Source organism: Cervus elaphus, chromosome 12, assembly GCF_910594005.1.
Source record: "Cervus elaphus chromosome 12, mCerEla1.1, whole genome shotgun sequence".
Taxonomy (NCBI): Eukaryota; Metazoa; Chordata; class Mammalia; order Artiodactyla; family Cervidae; genus Cervus; species Cervus elaphus.
Window position 1 is genome coordinate 21,749,709 of NC_057826.1, and position 16,815 is coordinate 21,766,523.

The 16,815-nt window shown below is 49.8% G+C and overlaps 1 protein-coding gene across 3 annotated transcripts in view; it reads left to right on the forward strand.

Moving 5' to 3' along the window:
- ACTN1 (actinin alpha 1) overlaps nucleotides 1–16,815 on the forward strand; it is a 97,246-nt gene that overhangs the window by 45,595 nt on the left and 34,836 nt on the right. For all 3 annotated transcript variants that reach the window (XM_043921060.1, XM_043921061.1, XM_043921062.1), the window contains exons 2-3: nucleotides 8,042–8,156; nucleotides 12,426–12,545. In XM_043921060.1, the coding sequence (XP_043776995.1) occupies nucleotides 8,042–8,156; nucleotides 12,426–12,545 (235 nt within the window). The remainder of the gene's footprint in view (nucleotides 1–8,041; nucleotides 8,157–12,425; nucleotides 12,546–16,815) is intronic.

Below are 16,815 nucleotides of genomic sequence, written 5' to 3' on the forward strand. Positions count from 1 at the left end.
CGTTAAAAAATATAAAAGTCCAGATTTCTGGCTCCTCTTCACGCGAGGTCTGCCACCTGAGGACCCTTCCCTTGTGGAGCCAAGGAGGGAAGCCTCCTGTCCCCTCACCACGCCTGCCCCGGTACTGAGGCTGTGTTCTGATTGCCACTTACCATCTTGCAACCAATTCTTTGTGCCCATGTTGCTCTCCTGAGTAGATAGAAACCCAAGAGAGAGCCCAAGAGAGCCTTTGTTTCAAGAAAAATCCTTGAGTGCACATGGAGGCGAGGTCTCCCCAGTCCCACTTTTCTTACGCTTGCCCATTGTGCTCTTTTATGAAACCTCTTTGTGCCTTGGTCTCCTCATCTGTAAAATGAGGAGAGTAATAGCACCTGCCTCATAATGTTGTCATGAAGATTGAGTTAAAAGGGCTAAAGCCTGCAGAAGGGGATCCAGCACAGAGTGAGTGCTCAACAGATGTTAGATGCTGCTGTTATTATTATTAGTGGCATATGTGTCTATTTCCTCTAGACTAGATTCTCAGCCAGGGGGTATTTTTTGATTATCACAGCTTGAGGTGAGGGATGTTACATGCATGTAGTGGGAAGGTCTAGGAATGCTGCTAAACATCCCATGATGCATGAGACAGGCCCCAAACCCTGAACAAAGTAGTAGTCGACCCAAAATATCAATGGTTTTGAGCTTGAGAAACTCCGCTTAGACATTGAAGCTGTGATCCTTGGTCCAGTTGAACTCTTCAAACACATCTCTGAAGCAACTTTTCAAGGGCTGCTTTGCACTCTTGAAGAATCAGTATTATAAGGGACCTACTTAGCTCAGCTATGAGGGGGTGCTTGGTTGAGTCCTCTCTCAGCACCCTCACCAAGCACATGTCTTTGTTGGGTAACGCATCCATGCTTGGTCGGTCCTTTATTACATTGAACTCTAGTCTCCCTGTCCTTCATTCTAGAAACAGTAGCTCCCATTTATCGAGCCTTATGTGTGGGTGATTGTGCTTAGCACTTGCTGTGTGTTGCCACACTGATCCACAGCACCCTTTTAGGCATATTCTATTATTATACCCATTTTACAGATGTGGAGGTTGAGGGTTGGAGAATTAAAGTCATTTGCCCAAGGTTATTCAGGGTCAGAGGTGGGATTAAAACTAGCTCAGTCTTGCTGTAGAATACATGTTCCTCACCATAGCTGCCTGCCCAGGGCTACACCCAACATGTTTATTTGCTTGTCCATAGGAGGGTCTTTCAAATTTGGATGAGCCCCTGAGTCCACTCTTCTCTCTTCCTGGTCAGGGAGCCCTAGTTCTCAGAGTTCTCCTCAAAGACATGTTTCTGATCTGCTCACCATCCAGGATGTTCTTCCATCTCTGAACAAGCAGCTGCCTGCCTCAGGACTCTCCATCATGCTGCCCCCAGAGAGGTAGCCCACCTCACGCCAGCTCTACTGATGGTCCATCAACTCAAGACTCTCTCTGCCAGTGCTGACCGGAGTCTCTCTGGGTGGTGTTTTCACTTCACAGTGACCAGTTTCCCGTGACATGCCACAGATTCAGTTCACCTGTCTGCCCTTGGTTCTGCTGTTCCCTTCCAGCACCCCACCCACACCTGCACCTGAAATCCCCATTGTCGTGGTGGAGCAGAAAGTATGTGGGGCTGGGAGTCAGGAGGCCAGGTTGTGAACATTCCCCAGCTGTGTGGCTTAGGAAAAATCACTCACCCTCTCTGGTCCACGTGCCCCATTTGTAAAGTGAGGGTTTGGCTCTGATGTGCCAAGCATTTCTTCCAGCTCTAACGTTCTTTGATGACATGTGTTGAATAGCATGAACTTGTAATAATTATCTCTAATTATTGTGGTAACAGTAATGAGAGGTAATTATGGAGCAGCCCCTGTGTTCCAGACCTTCTTTTCAGTGTTTTAAGAGGATTGTCTCAGGAAATTCTCCACCAACCCCATGCTGTTATTACTCCATTTTACAGACAAGTGCCTTGAGGCAGAGCCGTTTGCCTGAGGTTATCACCTGGCTAGACATGGATGAGCTGGGGTTTATCTTGTCTTCTTCAGGGTGATTGAATCCTTCCAGTCTCTTGGATTCCTGCTCTGTGGAGTGATTTTTATTTTCAACTTAAAAAAAAAAATTTTGGCTGCACTGAGTGGCTTATGGGATCTTAGTTTCCCAACCAGAGATTGAACCCATGCACTCAGCAATGAAAGAGTGGAGTCCCTTCAGAGATTCCCTCTGTGGAGCGATCTTAAGCAAATCCTGTGACCTTCCTGTGCTCAGCATCTTGTGTTTTATTCCTTGTGTTTCCCTCCTCCCACCAAGGTCATGACCCTAAATACCACTTGACTTCAAACGCTCAGCCTCTGACTCATGCTTATGGGGTAATCCTCTGTACCCCAGATCCCAGCTGGGTGTGATTATTCAGACACCTTTTAGAATCTAAAATTTAGTCAGTAATGATGGTTAGTGACTACTACGTGCATACTTAATTTATTTCAAACCACATTAGTATTAATATTATGTTATCATAATTAATAAAAATTAACAACTTAATATGTTAATATTAGCTTTTCCTGATTTTTTTTTTGTGTGTGTGTGGTAAGATACACTGTATTGTTTAATCTTCATTGCAGTTCTGTCTGGTAGATGCTATTGTCCCCCATTTACAGATGTGAAAACTGAGGCTCCAAAAGGCCTGTGGGGCTAAAGTCACATGCTAGTGCATCTGAACTGGGAAGTAGGGAAAGCATGTTCTCAAAAGCCATTTGCCTTTTCAGTACATTTTAAGGAAATATAGGAAATGTCCTGGTAGTCCAGTGGTTAGGACTCTGTGCTTTCATTGCCAGGGGCCTGGGTTTGATCTCTAATCGAGGAATTAAAATCCCACCAGCCACATGACTCGGCCCCCCGCCACCCCCCCACCCCCGCCCCGCCGCAAAAAAGGAGATGTATGGACAGGATACTTGTTAAAGATGTAATGGAAAGCCCTTAGAGGATCTCGTGTGAAAGCAGGATTGTGAGATCCACAGAGGGTGTAGACAGAGTTGCTTCTCTCTTCATCATCTCCATGGTCTTGACTCAGCTCCGGTGTCCCGTACTCCCCCACCCCCTGTTGGAGCTGGGCCAGGACCGTTTGCAACCTTGAGCTACAGGGCTGGATAGTTACTCTCTTTGTCTCCTCAAATCCCCTTCATGCCAGATTACACGTGGGCAGATGCTTCCAGGTCAGTGAGAAGCTGAGCAGGGGTCCTCTGCCAGCCCCTCCCTCTCTGTCCAGCGTCCTCCGAGGCTGTGCAGTGCAGTGGAGGTGGGTGAAGGATGAGAAGGGAGTGAGCCCCACTGTATCTCCGGCCGCCCTTCCAGCATGAAGCCCAGGCCCTTTCCCTAAGACCTGTCCGCACACCCGAACTCATTCTACAGCAAAGCAGGTCCGGGTAGAGCCTATCAGCTCCTATCTCCTTTGTCCGAGACAAAGCATGGACCCCCTGACAGAGCTCTTGGAGCAAGGGGAAGCTCGGATGGGGCAGGGCCTGGTTGGGGGTGAGGCAGCAAGATGCCATCTGCGTTTATTTGAAGTCAGGCTGGATTGTAACCCTACTGGGGCAGCCCTGCCTGCCACGCCGGGGCATCTGGGCTGGAGGCCGTGGGGCCAGGGTCTCTAGCATGGGCGTCCCCTGTGGCTGGTGGCTTTTCCTCCTGCCCAGGGCTGGGTGCCTCCCTCTGTCATCAGGCGGGAGCTGGGGCTTCGGGACCAGGGCCTGCCCGTGCCAGAGGAGAGTGTCTGTGCGGTGTGCAGGGAGGACCTCGCTCCTGACTGTTGTCTCCTCTCCTGGGGCCCCGTCAGCCTCCCCTGCTGGGGGATCCACAAGGCCACGGTCAAAGTCATAGGCTTTCTGCCCCCACAGTGCACTTTTAGCCCTCTTCCCATAACACATCGGGGCCAGTTCAATAAAAGAGTTCTCAGACACAAGGTGTCATCTTGTGGATACGGTACATCACTTGCTCGGGTGGAACCCAGGACCGAGCTGGGTGGCTGGAGGAGGGAGGAGGGTGTGGGCTGGGGGCACACAGGGCTGAGTCCTCCAAGGCCTGTCCCCCAGGGAGGTTCTGGAAGAGCTAGTTTTCTCCTTCCTCTAATCATTTATTGAGCATGTTCTAAGTGGCAAGCACTTTGTAGATGTTTTCCAGTTAATCCGCCTGGTATTTATAAAGTGCCGACACTACCCCTATTTTGCAGCTAAGGCACCTGAGATTTAGGGAGGCGAGTCTGCAGCTCACACTGCTGGTAAAGAGTGGATCTGAGTGCTAAACCATATCTGGTTCCCCCCAAGTGCACATTCTTGATCACTGAGTTACTGTTTCCTCTGTGGCCCAAGCTTCGAGGTGGGTGCTGCTTGTTGGGGAGGCGCTCAGAGGCCCCTTCCTGGCAGTCACCCTATTTGGGTCAGGACGGGGCCTTGCTGTCTTAGCCAAGTGTGGCCCCCCCGCGGCCTCAGAGGCAGGCCTTTGTGGGAGGGAGTCTGGGCAAACACAGGTGCGTCTCAGCCTTCAGGCCTCCGGGACTGGCTTCTCCAGGAAATGGGGCTGGCTGCTTTCAACAGCATTTTTCCCCTTGCAAAAGCGGTATCTTTTTATCTCTTTCCCCTTCCTCTCACCCCATCCCCTCTCTACAACTGGGTGGTAAACAGTGAGATTTCATGGTCCCCCTAACTGTGAGGGTGCTGGCGATTCCCACCAGGACCCCGGCACCACTGGACCTGAAACTCTGAGCTGCTGGGGTGATCTACTTCTTGCCAAGTCAGCAGAAAACCCCAGGCAGAAGCTGAGGGTGGGCCTGGGAGGGAGATGAGGGGAAGGTACTGTGGAAATGCTGCTGCTGCTAAGTCACTTCAGTCATGTCCGACTCTGTGCGACCCCATAGACGGCAGCCCACCAGACTCCCCCGTCTCCAGGATTCTCCAGGCAAGAACACTGGAGTGGGTTGCCATTTCCTTCTCCAGTGTGTGAAAGTGAAAAGTGAAAGTGAAGTAGCTCAGTCGTGTCCAACTCTTAGCGACCCCATGGTCTGCAGCCTACCAGGCTCCTCCGCCAATGGGATTCTCCAGGCAAGAGTACTGGATTGGGGTGCCGTTGCCTTCTCTGGTGGAAATGCTAAATGGTGGTAAATGACCCACCCTCGTCAACGTAGAGTATGGTGACACCCAGGCAGAAGTGCATATATGGACTCATGACAGCTGGAAGAGAACAAGGAACCACAAACAAAATTATACTTATTGTAAAGATTTTAAAATTCTTTAATTTTTTTTTTTGCATCAAAAAATTTACGGCAAAATGAAAAGAAAAACTGAGTAGCCTCCCATTCCCTCCTAGGTTTGCAATGCCAGCACGAGAGGAAGGGGACCCAGTGAATACTCTTTCTTTTTTTTTTTTCCTTTATTAAAATTATTTATTTGACTGTGCTAAGTCTTAGTTGCAGGATCTTTGATCTTCATTGCAGCATGTGGGATCTAGTTCCCCAACCAGGGATTGAACCTGGGGCCCCTGCATTGGGAGTGTGGAGTCTTAGCCGCTGGACCACCAGGAACGTCCTGTAACTACTCTTTCCTGTCCTGCTGTATCTTCTTTCCTCTGAGCCAGAGGGTTCCTGGGGGTCCCTGAGAGCTGTCAGTCCCTTGCCCTGATACCTCTCAGGTGTGGTTGGACCTTCCTGGATCCTCTCACTTTGTGTCGGTTCCTTACTTGCTCCTTCACTCAGTCGTCTCATTTTTACATCCACCAGAGTGTCTGTTGCACAGAGCAAGGATTTTTGTTATTTTGCTCAGTGCTGCATCTGTGACTCTGTGCGCTGAGACTCTAGGGTGAACACTTGAGTCCAGGTGTGAAGCTGACCAGTGGCCACCTTGCAGTAGGATTAGAGCAATGATGCAGGAGATGCAGGGTGTCAAGGGCTGACACATCGCCCCATGTGGTGGGTGGCTATCCGGAAGTCTTTCTGGAGGAGGTGATCTCTTAGCCCAGTCTTAGAAGAAGAGAGTGAGTTGGCCAAGCCTGATAGAGGACACTCCAGGCTGAGGGGTCAGTGTGCGTCTCCTGCCCACCTTCAGTCTATGTGTCAGGTTCATCAAACTCTGGGACAGCCCACACATCCCTCTTGCCTATCATGGGAGTGGGCTTGCCTACAGAGTGGAGATGTGTTTGCAGGGAGAAAAGAGTATCCTGTGTTGCTAAGTGCCTAGTGAAATATGATTTAAGAATGAGGCTTGGACTTTCCTGGTGGTCCAGTGGATAAGAATCCACCTGCCAGTGCAGGAGACTTGAGTTCGATCCCTGGTCTCGGAATCAGAAGATCTTACTTGCCTCGAGGCAACTAAGTCCCACGTGCCACAACTACTGAGCCCGCATGCTACAACTACTAAAGCCTGTGTGCCCTAGAGCTGGCAGTGAGAAGCCCACACCCCTCAACTAGGGAGTAGCCCCCCTCATCACAACTAGAGAAAGTCCATGCACAGCAGCAAAGACCTAGCAGAGCCATAAATAAATAAAAAAAAAAACAAACACACAAAAAGAATGAGGCCCAGTGTTGGGGGAATGTCATAACACAGCCTCCTCTCCCCTCCTTGTGTGACTGCTGTCTCCTCTTGCTCCAGGCTCTTCAATTCTTGCTTATAAACCTGCTCAGCCATTTCTTCTCCCCGGTCCTCACTGGTGTGGCATCCTGCCCTCCTCCTGCCCATTTTTGCCAGTTCATCTTGGGGCTCCCCAGGGCAAGAGGAACTGGTGGTGGGGGTCTGGTGACCTTTCTGAAGAGGAGGAGTATTTCTAGCGTGGATGCTGCTGTTTTGATGAATAGCTCACTCTCACCATTGCCACTTGGCAGCGTGGGTGGGGAGAGACCTGGCTGGCCCTGCTGGGGGTGACTGAATGTTGGCTCTTGAGCCCCTATGTAATTGGCAGTACCATTTGGTGCAGAGAAGTCTTGAGTCGGCAAGGAATAGTTTGGACCTAAAGCAGGAGCGCTCTTCTCTCTGTTTGTGAGCTGGGGAGAGGCACTTGCCCAGGCTTTGTTTGGATGGGTGAGTGAAACTGAAGCTCACACTTTTTATTTCTTATATTTGTAGAGTCACCCTGTTCCTTGAGTGAGCCACCAGGAGGTGCTTTTGGCCTGGGACAGCTCAGTTGGTGACCTGCCTGATCATCTGGTTAAGACAGAATACAGAAGCTTCAAAGTTGCTGTTCTTTCCCCACAGATTAGAAAATTACAATGATGATGATCTTTCATTTAGTCTCCTTACAGTCCTATTTAAAAATTCTTGCTCATGCTTTTGCAGTTTAAGGTGCCTCCACCTCCCACCCCCAGTATACACATATACACCATGGGGTACTTACCTTTCTCTCTCTTTATCCGGACACTGTTCCTCTGGACTCTGCCCCCAGTAAACCTGATTAATGCTCTCCATTAGCTAGCTGTCAGGTGGGCAAGGATTTAATAAATTTATTTACCCTAAGGTGTTAATGAGGCTTAATATTTTACCTCTGGGATACTCCACCTTGTAACTGTGAAGATCGATACTAAGCTTTAAAATCTAAGAGGTAAACTGCCAAGAATAGAATCATACCACTTCTAAATGTAAGTGGGGATAATGGTTTTGGAAGAAGGTCGGGAGAGTGGACTTTAAAAGGAGGGTGCTGCTTTGTCCATCCCACTGTGCCCACCCGGGCTGCTGGCCCTGCAGGGTGACCCCTTAGCTATTGCCCTGCGATGAGGTGAAGGAGATTGTGTGAAGATTGATTGAGGTGAAGGAGAATGATGTTGCAAGGTTTTTGGGTCTCTCCTGAGTGGATTTCTTGCCCTCTTTGACCCCGTCAGATGTCTTAACCAACAAGGATGACAATACCAACCCACGGGGCACCTCGCACAAAACAACCGGGAAAATGACATGAGGCAGCCGGGTCCCGGGGACACAGTGAGGCGCTCGTGAGCGCCTCAGAGACCTTGTGACTTGTGGGAGAGACTGACCTCTTGCTCTTCTTTCCTTCCTGCAGACGTTTACAGCATGGTGCAACTCCCACCTCCGGAAGGCAGGAACACAGATCGAGAACATCGAGGAGGACTTCCGGGACGGCCTGAAGCTGATGCTACTGCTGGAGGTCATCTCAGGTGAGCTGGACCACTGGTCTTGGGAGTGCCAGGGCAAAGGTGATGCCAGACGGGCGGGGTCACCGTGGTCCAGGATCAGACACTGCCCACTGGGTTCTGCCATTTTGGGAATGCTGCCCCAACACCTCTGCTTCTGCCCCATCTTTGGTTGGGGTTAGCTTTTGAAAAAGTGGGAGATGGCGTGTGATTTTGGACCCCGAGACTGAGTTTGGGCTTGGCTCTGCTCCTGACCATCTGTGTGTCCTTGGACAAGTCACTGCCTTTCTGCCTCAGCATCCTCATTTGCATAAAGAGCGGTCTGAAGGTTGGTCTCTGGTGTCTCTTCTCCTCCAAGGCTAGAATTCTTTGGTCAGGAAAGCAACCACATCTGGCCATCTCCAAATGCTGGCTCCTCTGCTACTTCTTCACCTTTATCAAGGTGATCCTAGTTCCTTATCCAGCCCCCAGTTTGGCATTTGTATGTCCAGATGTCTGGAGGGACAGCTTCTCTTTCCAGTGCCTATCTCCACTTTCTTATAAATACCTTTCCTCCACCATCCCTTAAGGGTTGGAGGTCCTTGAGATTCTAGCCTTGGCTTACTCGCTGGGCAGTCTTAGCTGCTTTCTTCACTTTATCTTCCATCTTGATGCCAGTGAGTCCTGGACTAGGGTTGGTCCAGCCTTCTCCTTGGAGCCTCCTCTTAAATCCTGAATTGCACTGGGCATCTCCACCCGTTTGTGCCCCAGGCTTCCATACCGTGTACCACGCCTGGCCCTTGCAAACCTCTTTTTGCTCCTGCAGTCTTCATCTTGTTCTTCTCAGCCTCATTCAGGAATCTTAGACAGCTCTTCCTTTGGCATTCAAGTTTCATTCATTCTGTTTTCTTCTTCTGTTCGCCTTCTTTGAGCTCTGCTACGCAGACATCGTTGTGCCTGCATCAGCTCTCACCTAGATGATGTCTAGCGGCCTTTGACCCCTCCTCCCAGCTCCCCCCTCCTCACTGCCCTCCATCACTCACATGTAGCCAGAGGGTCCATCTAATAGCCCAAATATGGTTGCACTGTTCCCTGCTTGAAACTTTTCAGTGCCTCCCTGGGGCTTTGTACCTGCAGCTCACATTTCTTAACATAGCTAGCAGAATCCTTCATGAGCTGGCACCTGCTTTGTTTTCGACTAACTATTCCCCAAAAGGTGTCAGACTTCAGACTCTGCCGCAGGAAGACATGCAGCCCTCCCCATGCATGTGTCCCTGCTTTCTGTTTTCACTGCTTTTACACAAACTCTGGCTGGCTTCTCTGCCCCTCGGTGCTTTAAAATATTTCCACTGCAGGTGGGGGTAGGGTGTGTGTGTGTGTTCAAATATACGTAACTTAAAATTTACCATTTGGGCCATTTTTAAATGTGCACAGAGGCATTGAGTACATTCACATTGTTGTGCAACTGTCATCACCAATCCTCATCCCCAGACTTTTTCATCATTCCACACCAAGATGCCATGCCATCATTCAATGCCAACTTGCCATCTCCTTCTCCCCCCAGCCCCTGCCCACCACCATTCTACATTCTATCTCTGTGAACTTGGCTGTTCTAGGTTTCTCATATGAGTGTAATCCTGTAGTATTTGTCCTTTTGTGACTGACTTATTTCATTTAGCATAAGGTGCTCATGGTTCCTCCATGAAGTAGCATGTATCAGAATCTCCTTCCTTTAAAAGACCAGACAATATTCCATTGTGTACATATGTTCCACATTTTGTTTATTCAGTCATCTGTCATTCACACTTGAGTTGTTTCCACAGTTTCGCTATCGTGAGTAATACCGCGAAGAACATGGCTATACAGATTCTGTGTAAGTCTGTGCTTTCAGTTCTCTTGGGTATGTACCCAGAAGTGGAATTGTTGGAGCCTAGGGTAATTCTGTGTTGAATTTTTTCAGGAATGACCATATGTTTTCCTCTAACTGCCTTTTATTTATTTTTTTAAATTTTAAATTTATTTTTTTAATTGAAGGATAATTGCTTTACAGAATTGTGTTGGTTTTTGCCAAGCATCAACATGAATCAGCCATATGTATACATATGTCCCCTCCCTCTTGAACCTTCCTCCCATCTCCCTCCCCATTCCACCCCTCTAGGTTGTTACAGATCTCTAAATGCCTTTTAGAGTGTCCTTCTTACCTCTTCCTCCAACATTTCTTAGTTTAAGCAAATCTGGCATTGTTCTTTTTCATTTTTTAAAACTCAGTTTAGGCATCTCCTCCAGGAAGGCTTCCCTGACCACCACCCTTCTGTTCCTGCTTTGAGTGCCTGCCCTCCTCTGGGCTCCTGGAACACACTGTTGATTCCTCTAGCATGTCATTTGCCACACAGCAGGATCATTTTTGGCTCCTGTGTTTTCTCCCCACTTCACACCTGGCCCTGGAGGGCAGGGACAAACTTGTCTGTGTCCCAGGTGCTCAGACCTATATACTTGGCAGCTAGGTGATGCTCACCAAATACTAGAGTGACCGAATGCCCAGCTGGGCTTTTCCGAATACCTACCAGGTGCTTGCACTGAACAGGCCTGTGCACGTCTGTGAGGCGGCTCTTCTGTTTCCTGGGGTGGGGAGAGATTGAGTCATTGAGATGATGCCTTTTCCTCCCTGGGTGTCTCTGGAGATGGTTAGGATGACAGGAAAAGGAAGGGGACTGCCGCCTGCAGAGGTCCTCTGAGTGTGGTCCCTGGACCACCCAGCAGAATCAGCAGGACTACTTAGCCACATGTGGGTTCCCAGACCTCATCCCAGACCTCCAAAGTCAGAAACTCAGGAGGAAGGGGAAGGGGGCCAGACACCTGTAGTCAGCAGGTTCTCCAGGTGGTTTTGTGTGGACCGAAGTCCCAGGACTTTGCTACCTCCCTTGTCTTGGAGGGCCCTGTTCCAGCCAGTGCATGTAGCTGGCAGTCAGGCTGGCGAGCTCAGGCTTAGCAGGACCTAAAGGCTGGGGCTCTAGTGGGAGCAGCCCTTGCTGGGGGCGGGGGAAGGGGGCACAAGGTGCTGCCTCCATCCCTCCTATTGGAAGGGAGCCCTGGGGCATCTCATCTGCCCAGGGGGGCAGTAGGGTACCTTCCCAGAGAGGGGGGACTGTGGCCACAGCCTTGAGAAAGCCGCACTTGGGAAGTCTTGATTTAATAATAAAAACCCAGCTGGGCTTCCCTGGATGCTGCCAGGCCAAGTGACATCTGTAGCAGGAAGTCTGTTCTATGGAAGTCGGGTGGGGGGCCCTGGGCAGGGGGGCCCCCTGGAGAAGTGCTGCTCTTGATAGGATGAGCATGGCCCAGCATCAGGGCCACCCTGCCCCGTGGGATCTCTCAGCCAGGCTGTTGATGTGCTCAGAAGTGGGGTGGAGAGCGTCCCGCTGGGCTGGGCTGGAGACTGTGGTAGGTGGAAGGTCCTGAGTTCTAGGATGGTGGTTCTCAGACCTCTTGGAGACTGAAAGCTGAGCTCCCCTTCCCCAGGTCTGGGCACACCTTGCACATATATATTTTTCAGATGGCTTCAGGGGATCCCTGGACGCCTCCTTCCTGTGCTCTGAGCAGGGTATTTGGAGAACCAGCTCATCAACCCCTGCTTCCCCGAAGCTTCTGATCATAAACACTGAACAGCAGAAGCCCCCACTGTGGGAAGTGGGGGTCAGGGAAATGGCCGCTGAGTGAGGGTGGAGGGTTGACTTGGAGCTGAGCCGAGGGTGCCCCTGGGCAGCAGTAAATGGACAAGAGCTGTGGTTCTCAAGTGAGCGAGGGGCTCTGTGGGCAACACACAGGGAACTTTCCCAAAATACCCTAGCGTGACTCACACACTCTCCTGGATTGAAACAGTCTAGGCTAGGAGTTCAGGGCCTCTGCAAATGCTGTTCCTTCTGCCTTGATCGCCGTTCCCTGCAGCCTGGGTCTGCCAGCCTCCCACTCAAAGGCCTCCCCTGACCACCTCACAACTCTTTCACCCTCCTACCTGCCCTCCCTCCTCTGCAATCTCTTTTAAAGCCTTTGTTTTAAGCATTTCTCCTTTTTGGCTTTTTGTTCATTTGTGTATGTTGATGTATGTTGAAGGTCTGTCTCTCCTCCTGAACCGTAAGTCCATGAAGGCAGCAAGTTGTTTTGTTCACCCCTATATTTCTAGCACACCGCCAAGTCCCTTGACACATACTCAGGGCTTAATACAGACTTGTTGAGTGGCTGCAAGCAATTTAGAGCTGAGAAGTAGGAGAACACTTCTGTGTTTCACTTCGCATTGCTCTCTCTCCGCCTGTTCAGGTGAACGTTTGGCCAAGCCGGAGAGAGGCAAAATGAGGGTGCACAAGATCTCCAATGTCAACAAGGCCCTGGACTTCATAGCCAGCAAGGGGGTCAAGCTGGTGTCCATAGGAGCTGAAGGTGAGTAAGGCCTGCCCCCTGGCTGCCCCCTACCCCCATCCTACCCCTCTGCATCCAGCCAGATTTTCTGCCCCCACCTCTTGGTTCTCTTGGCCTTTTCTGGCCTGACTCCTAGACCCACACATTCATGGGGGCATTTGGAAGTAGGGCTTCCAGCATCTGGCTGGCCAGTGGATCCTTCATGTAAAGACAGCACTTTCTATCTAGTCTCTGCACCTTGGTGACTGTGACCCCCACTCCCACCCCACCCCACCCCCAACTGCTGAATCCTACCGCTGTGGGATCTGTGTGTGTGGAATGCCACCTCCCCCTTCTGCAGGCCTGGCTGTGCTCCCCTGTCCCAAGCACAGAGTTCTGTGGTCTGTGGTCTGGGGCGAGTGTGTGGACACTGGTGTGTAGAGGGATCCCCTGCAGGATGGCTGTCCAGAAGGCTTTAGGAACTTTTTTTTTTTTGCTACACTGCAAGGCATGAGTAATCTTAGTTCCCGGACCAGGGATCGAACCCGTGTGCCCTGCATTGGAAGCATAGAGTCTCAACTGCTGGACTGTCAGGGAAGTCCCAGGAATATTCTTAATAACATTTCCCTGCAGAGCAGCCTCTTGATTTTTTTCCCTTTTACTTAAGAAAAAAAAATTGTTTATACACCTGAAACTAACACCAGATTGTAAATCAGCTATACTGCAATCTTTAAAAATTGTTTAAAGTTCAGTTTAAACTATTATTAGCATCTTCTTAATGGTTAGAAGGAGCTGGCACAGTTTCTTGTGTGCATTTCTGAAGGACTTGGAGAGGGTCAAGGTGATTAGAGTACCATAACCAGGCCCCATGAGGACTGCGTCCCATGGATTCATCAATGGATTGGGCACCTCTGTGGTGCCAGAGATTAAAAGGTGAACAGTACACAGTCTCCATTCATTCATTCATTCATTGTAGACATAACCTTGACTGTGATTACTGATCGCTTGTTCTGCAGCAGGCACTCTGCTAAAGCCGTTTGTACGAGTGATCTCATTTCATCCTCGCCATAGCCCTATGAGATGGCTCTAATTGTTATCCCCATTTTACAAAAAGAAAACATGTGCCTAATGAAAATTAACTTGTCCAAAGTCCCATCTTCAGCAAGTGGTAAAGCCGGAACTCAAATCCAGGTCAGAGTGACACCAGAGAAGTGCCCCAGAGGGTGGCCTTTCTTTACAGAGGGTGTGGGGTGTTGTTCCAGTAAATCCATAGCAGCTGGTCTTTTTCTCTGGTTGATGATCTGAAAGTCCTTTTTTTCTGAAAATTGAGGGATTTGATGTAGCAAAATCAAACTGAGAAACTTGAGCACAGGGGCTGGCAAACTACGGTCCGTGGGGTCAAACCTGGCTGACCCGGGCTTTTGTAAATATTGGAACACGGCCACACCCCTTTGTTTACATATTATTGGCTGCTTTCCTGCTGCAGGCAGAATTGAATAGTTGTGTCAGAGACCATATCCCTGCAAAGCTGAAAATATTTCCTATCAGGCCCTTTACAGGAAAAGCTTGCTAACCCTTGCCTTATCAGGGACTCAGGTTAGTACTTGAGGTCATTGTGGGTGGTGCCTTATGTGTCCCATCCCCTGAGCTCTGAGGCAGAGATCATATCATGTCTCCTACGTCCTTGTGGCCCCAGCTCCCAGCGGTATGATGCATACAGTCAGTGCTCAGTAAATGTTTGAAGGGCTTGTGTACAGTAGGGTACAGATAAAGAAAAGAATTGTTTGTTCTCTTAGGGAGCAATCAAGACTTGGCAGAACAAGTTTCAGCCAAGCAGGGGTGGGAAGCCAAAGAAATTACCACTCTGGTGGTCTGCTACAAGTTCAGATGTTCCCTGGGGCGGGGAAGTAGAGGATATGTGAGGTGGGCCAGATGTGCGAGCTATGTGACAGTAGGGATGAGTGGGGAGTGTGGAGAAGTGGGAAAAACGTGTGTAGGCGGGGCAGCTGCCGTGTGGATCTAACCAATTGTTGCTGAGTGGGAATAACATATCCAGTGTTGCCAGATGTTCTGCCTTTTCAAAAGAAGCCAGAAATCCAGATTTTTAGAAAGGAGAATGTAGCAACTACCATAATCTATATATATGTATATCGGGGGAGAGAGAGAGAGGGTCCCAGGTAAAGAACCTGCCTACCAATGCAGGAGACATAAGAGACTGGGCTTGATCCCTAGGTCTGGAAGATCCCCTGGAGAAGGGAATGGCTTCCCACTCCAGTATTCTTGCCTGGAGAAGCCCATGGACAGAGGAGCCCAGCTACAGTCCCTGGGGTTGCAAAGAGTCAGACACAACTGAAGCGACTTAGCACACACACACACGTATATGTATATATAGTAGTAGTAGTTGCTGCATTGCAGGCAGATTCTTTACCATCTGAACCACCAGGGAAGCCCGTGTGTGTGTGTGTGTGTGTGTGTGTGTGTGTGTGTCTGAATACCAAAGGGGAGGAAGGAAGGAGAAGATGGGCAAGAATAGCACTTGCTAAGGTCCAGATCTGCGGCTGGCCAGACAGGACAGAATGGTTTAACAGGCTTGTAGTATCACCACCCATATTTTACAGTCAAGGAAACGAAGGCTCAGAGGAGATGCTCGAATGGAAGTGTGTAGTATGTTGACCACAGGCTCTGGGCCAGATGGCTTCCATTTGGCAGAATGCAGATTAAACCCCGGGGGTTTGGACTCCAGAGCTGAGGTCTAAAGCTCTCCAATCACCAGGGCACTGCTGCCTCCTCTGCAGGGGTCCAGAACAGAACCTTCAGGTCTGGTTTTCCTCAGCTGTGAAGTGGCGGGTCACACTAGCTGTGTGGTCTCAACAGAGGGGTAACGAGCACAGCCAGACAGGGGCATAGACTCTAACCATCACCTCTGTTCTCCCAGGAGGTCACTTAAACTAGCTGTCTAGAGTTTTCCGGTTCCCTTGACACAGACCTTGCTTCTCGAAAGATTTCTAAAGCTGCCTTTAAGATGAGACATTCCGAGCCTTCCTGCTACCTTTAGGCCAAGACTTCCCTCTTTGAAATCTTCTCTCCCATTTTAAGCCAATGCATTAATAATAACCTATATGGGAAAAGAATCTGGAAAAGGATGAATGTCTATGTGTATAACTGAATCGCTTTGCTGTACCCCTGAAATTAACACATTGTAAATCAACTATACTGCGATTAAAAAGAGGTCGAGCACCAAGATCATGCCAGGACGGCCACGCTGCTGAGCCGGGAAACCAGATGAGGCCCAGAAAGGGTTTTGTTTATTTTAATGAAATGAAGTTTGCTGCTGTAGACTATCAAAGACAGTGGAGTGGATCACACAGAAGGAGCTCTCCTGGGGCTGGGGTGGGAGGAGACATTGCCATTTATCCTGGCAGGGGAGCCTTGGGGACCAGATTTGGGCCCCAGTGGAAGACCCCAGACCTTTGAAGGATGATCATGTGGGGCAAGGTTTTGACTCTGGCTGATCCTGGTGGGAAGAACCAGGCCTGGAAGGGCGAGCCTGTGGGCAGGCTGACTGTGAATAACATACAGAACCTGAGGGGATGGAGTGGGTGCTCTGGGAAAGGCATCGGTTCCCTGACCCCGAAGATGTTCAGATGGAGGCCGGAGGCAAGGAGCATCCATGCCACAGGAGAGGTTAGAATAGATCCATTTCTTGTGTGATACTTGATTCTAGAATGTCTAGACTTCATGGGATTGGGACTTGACCTGGGTGAGTGGTTGGGGTTTAACCAGATGAGAGCACCTGAGAAGGAATTTTCATTTTAAAATCTAGAGGCAGGGAAAGCCTGATAGCTTTGGGTGCCAGAGCCTGGGAGTGGGCTTGATGATTTAGCATCTGTCCTTAGGTTGGATGGTGGCCATTGGTCTGGGCAGTGGTGACCCCCCTGGGGTGGAGGGTCTAGTTTTCCTCCACATGGAGTTTCTTCAGCATCATTGATTCCACTATCTGAATACTGCCTGCCTGGAGTGGGGCCAAGAGAGAGGCAGGTTCTGAGTAAAAGCAGGATATGAACAGCTTCATAGGTAGCTGTGGTTTAGGAATGGCATCTTCCCACACCCACAGCAGACATTTGTTAATCTGTCATCATGACTTTTCCCCCAGGGGCCCGGTTGCAGCCATGGCACCCTCCTTTTGGACTCAGCGTGTCAGGCCATAAAGATGCCTGTGAGATGGACAACCTTACTCCAAACTTAGAGATGCCTAATGAAAGGATCCATTCTTGGGAGGGTTTTTGAGGGTCAGGGGGGCTCAGGTGGACAT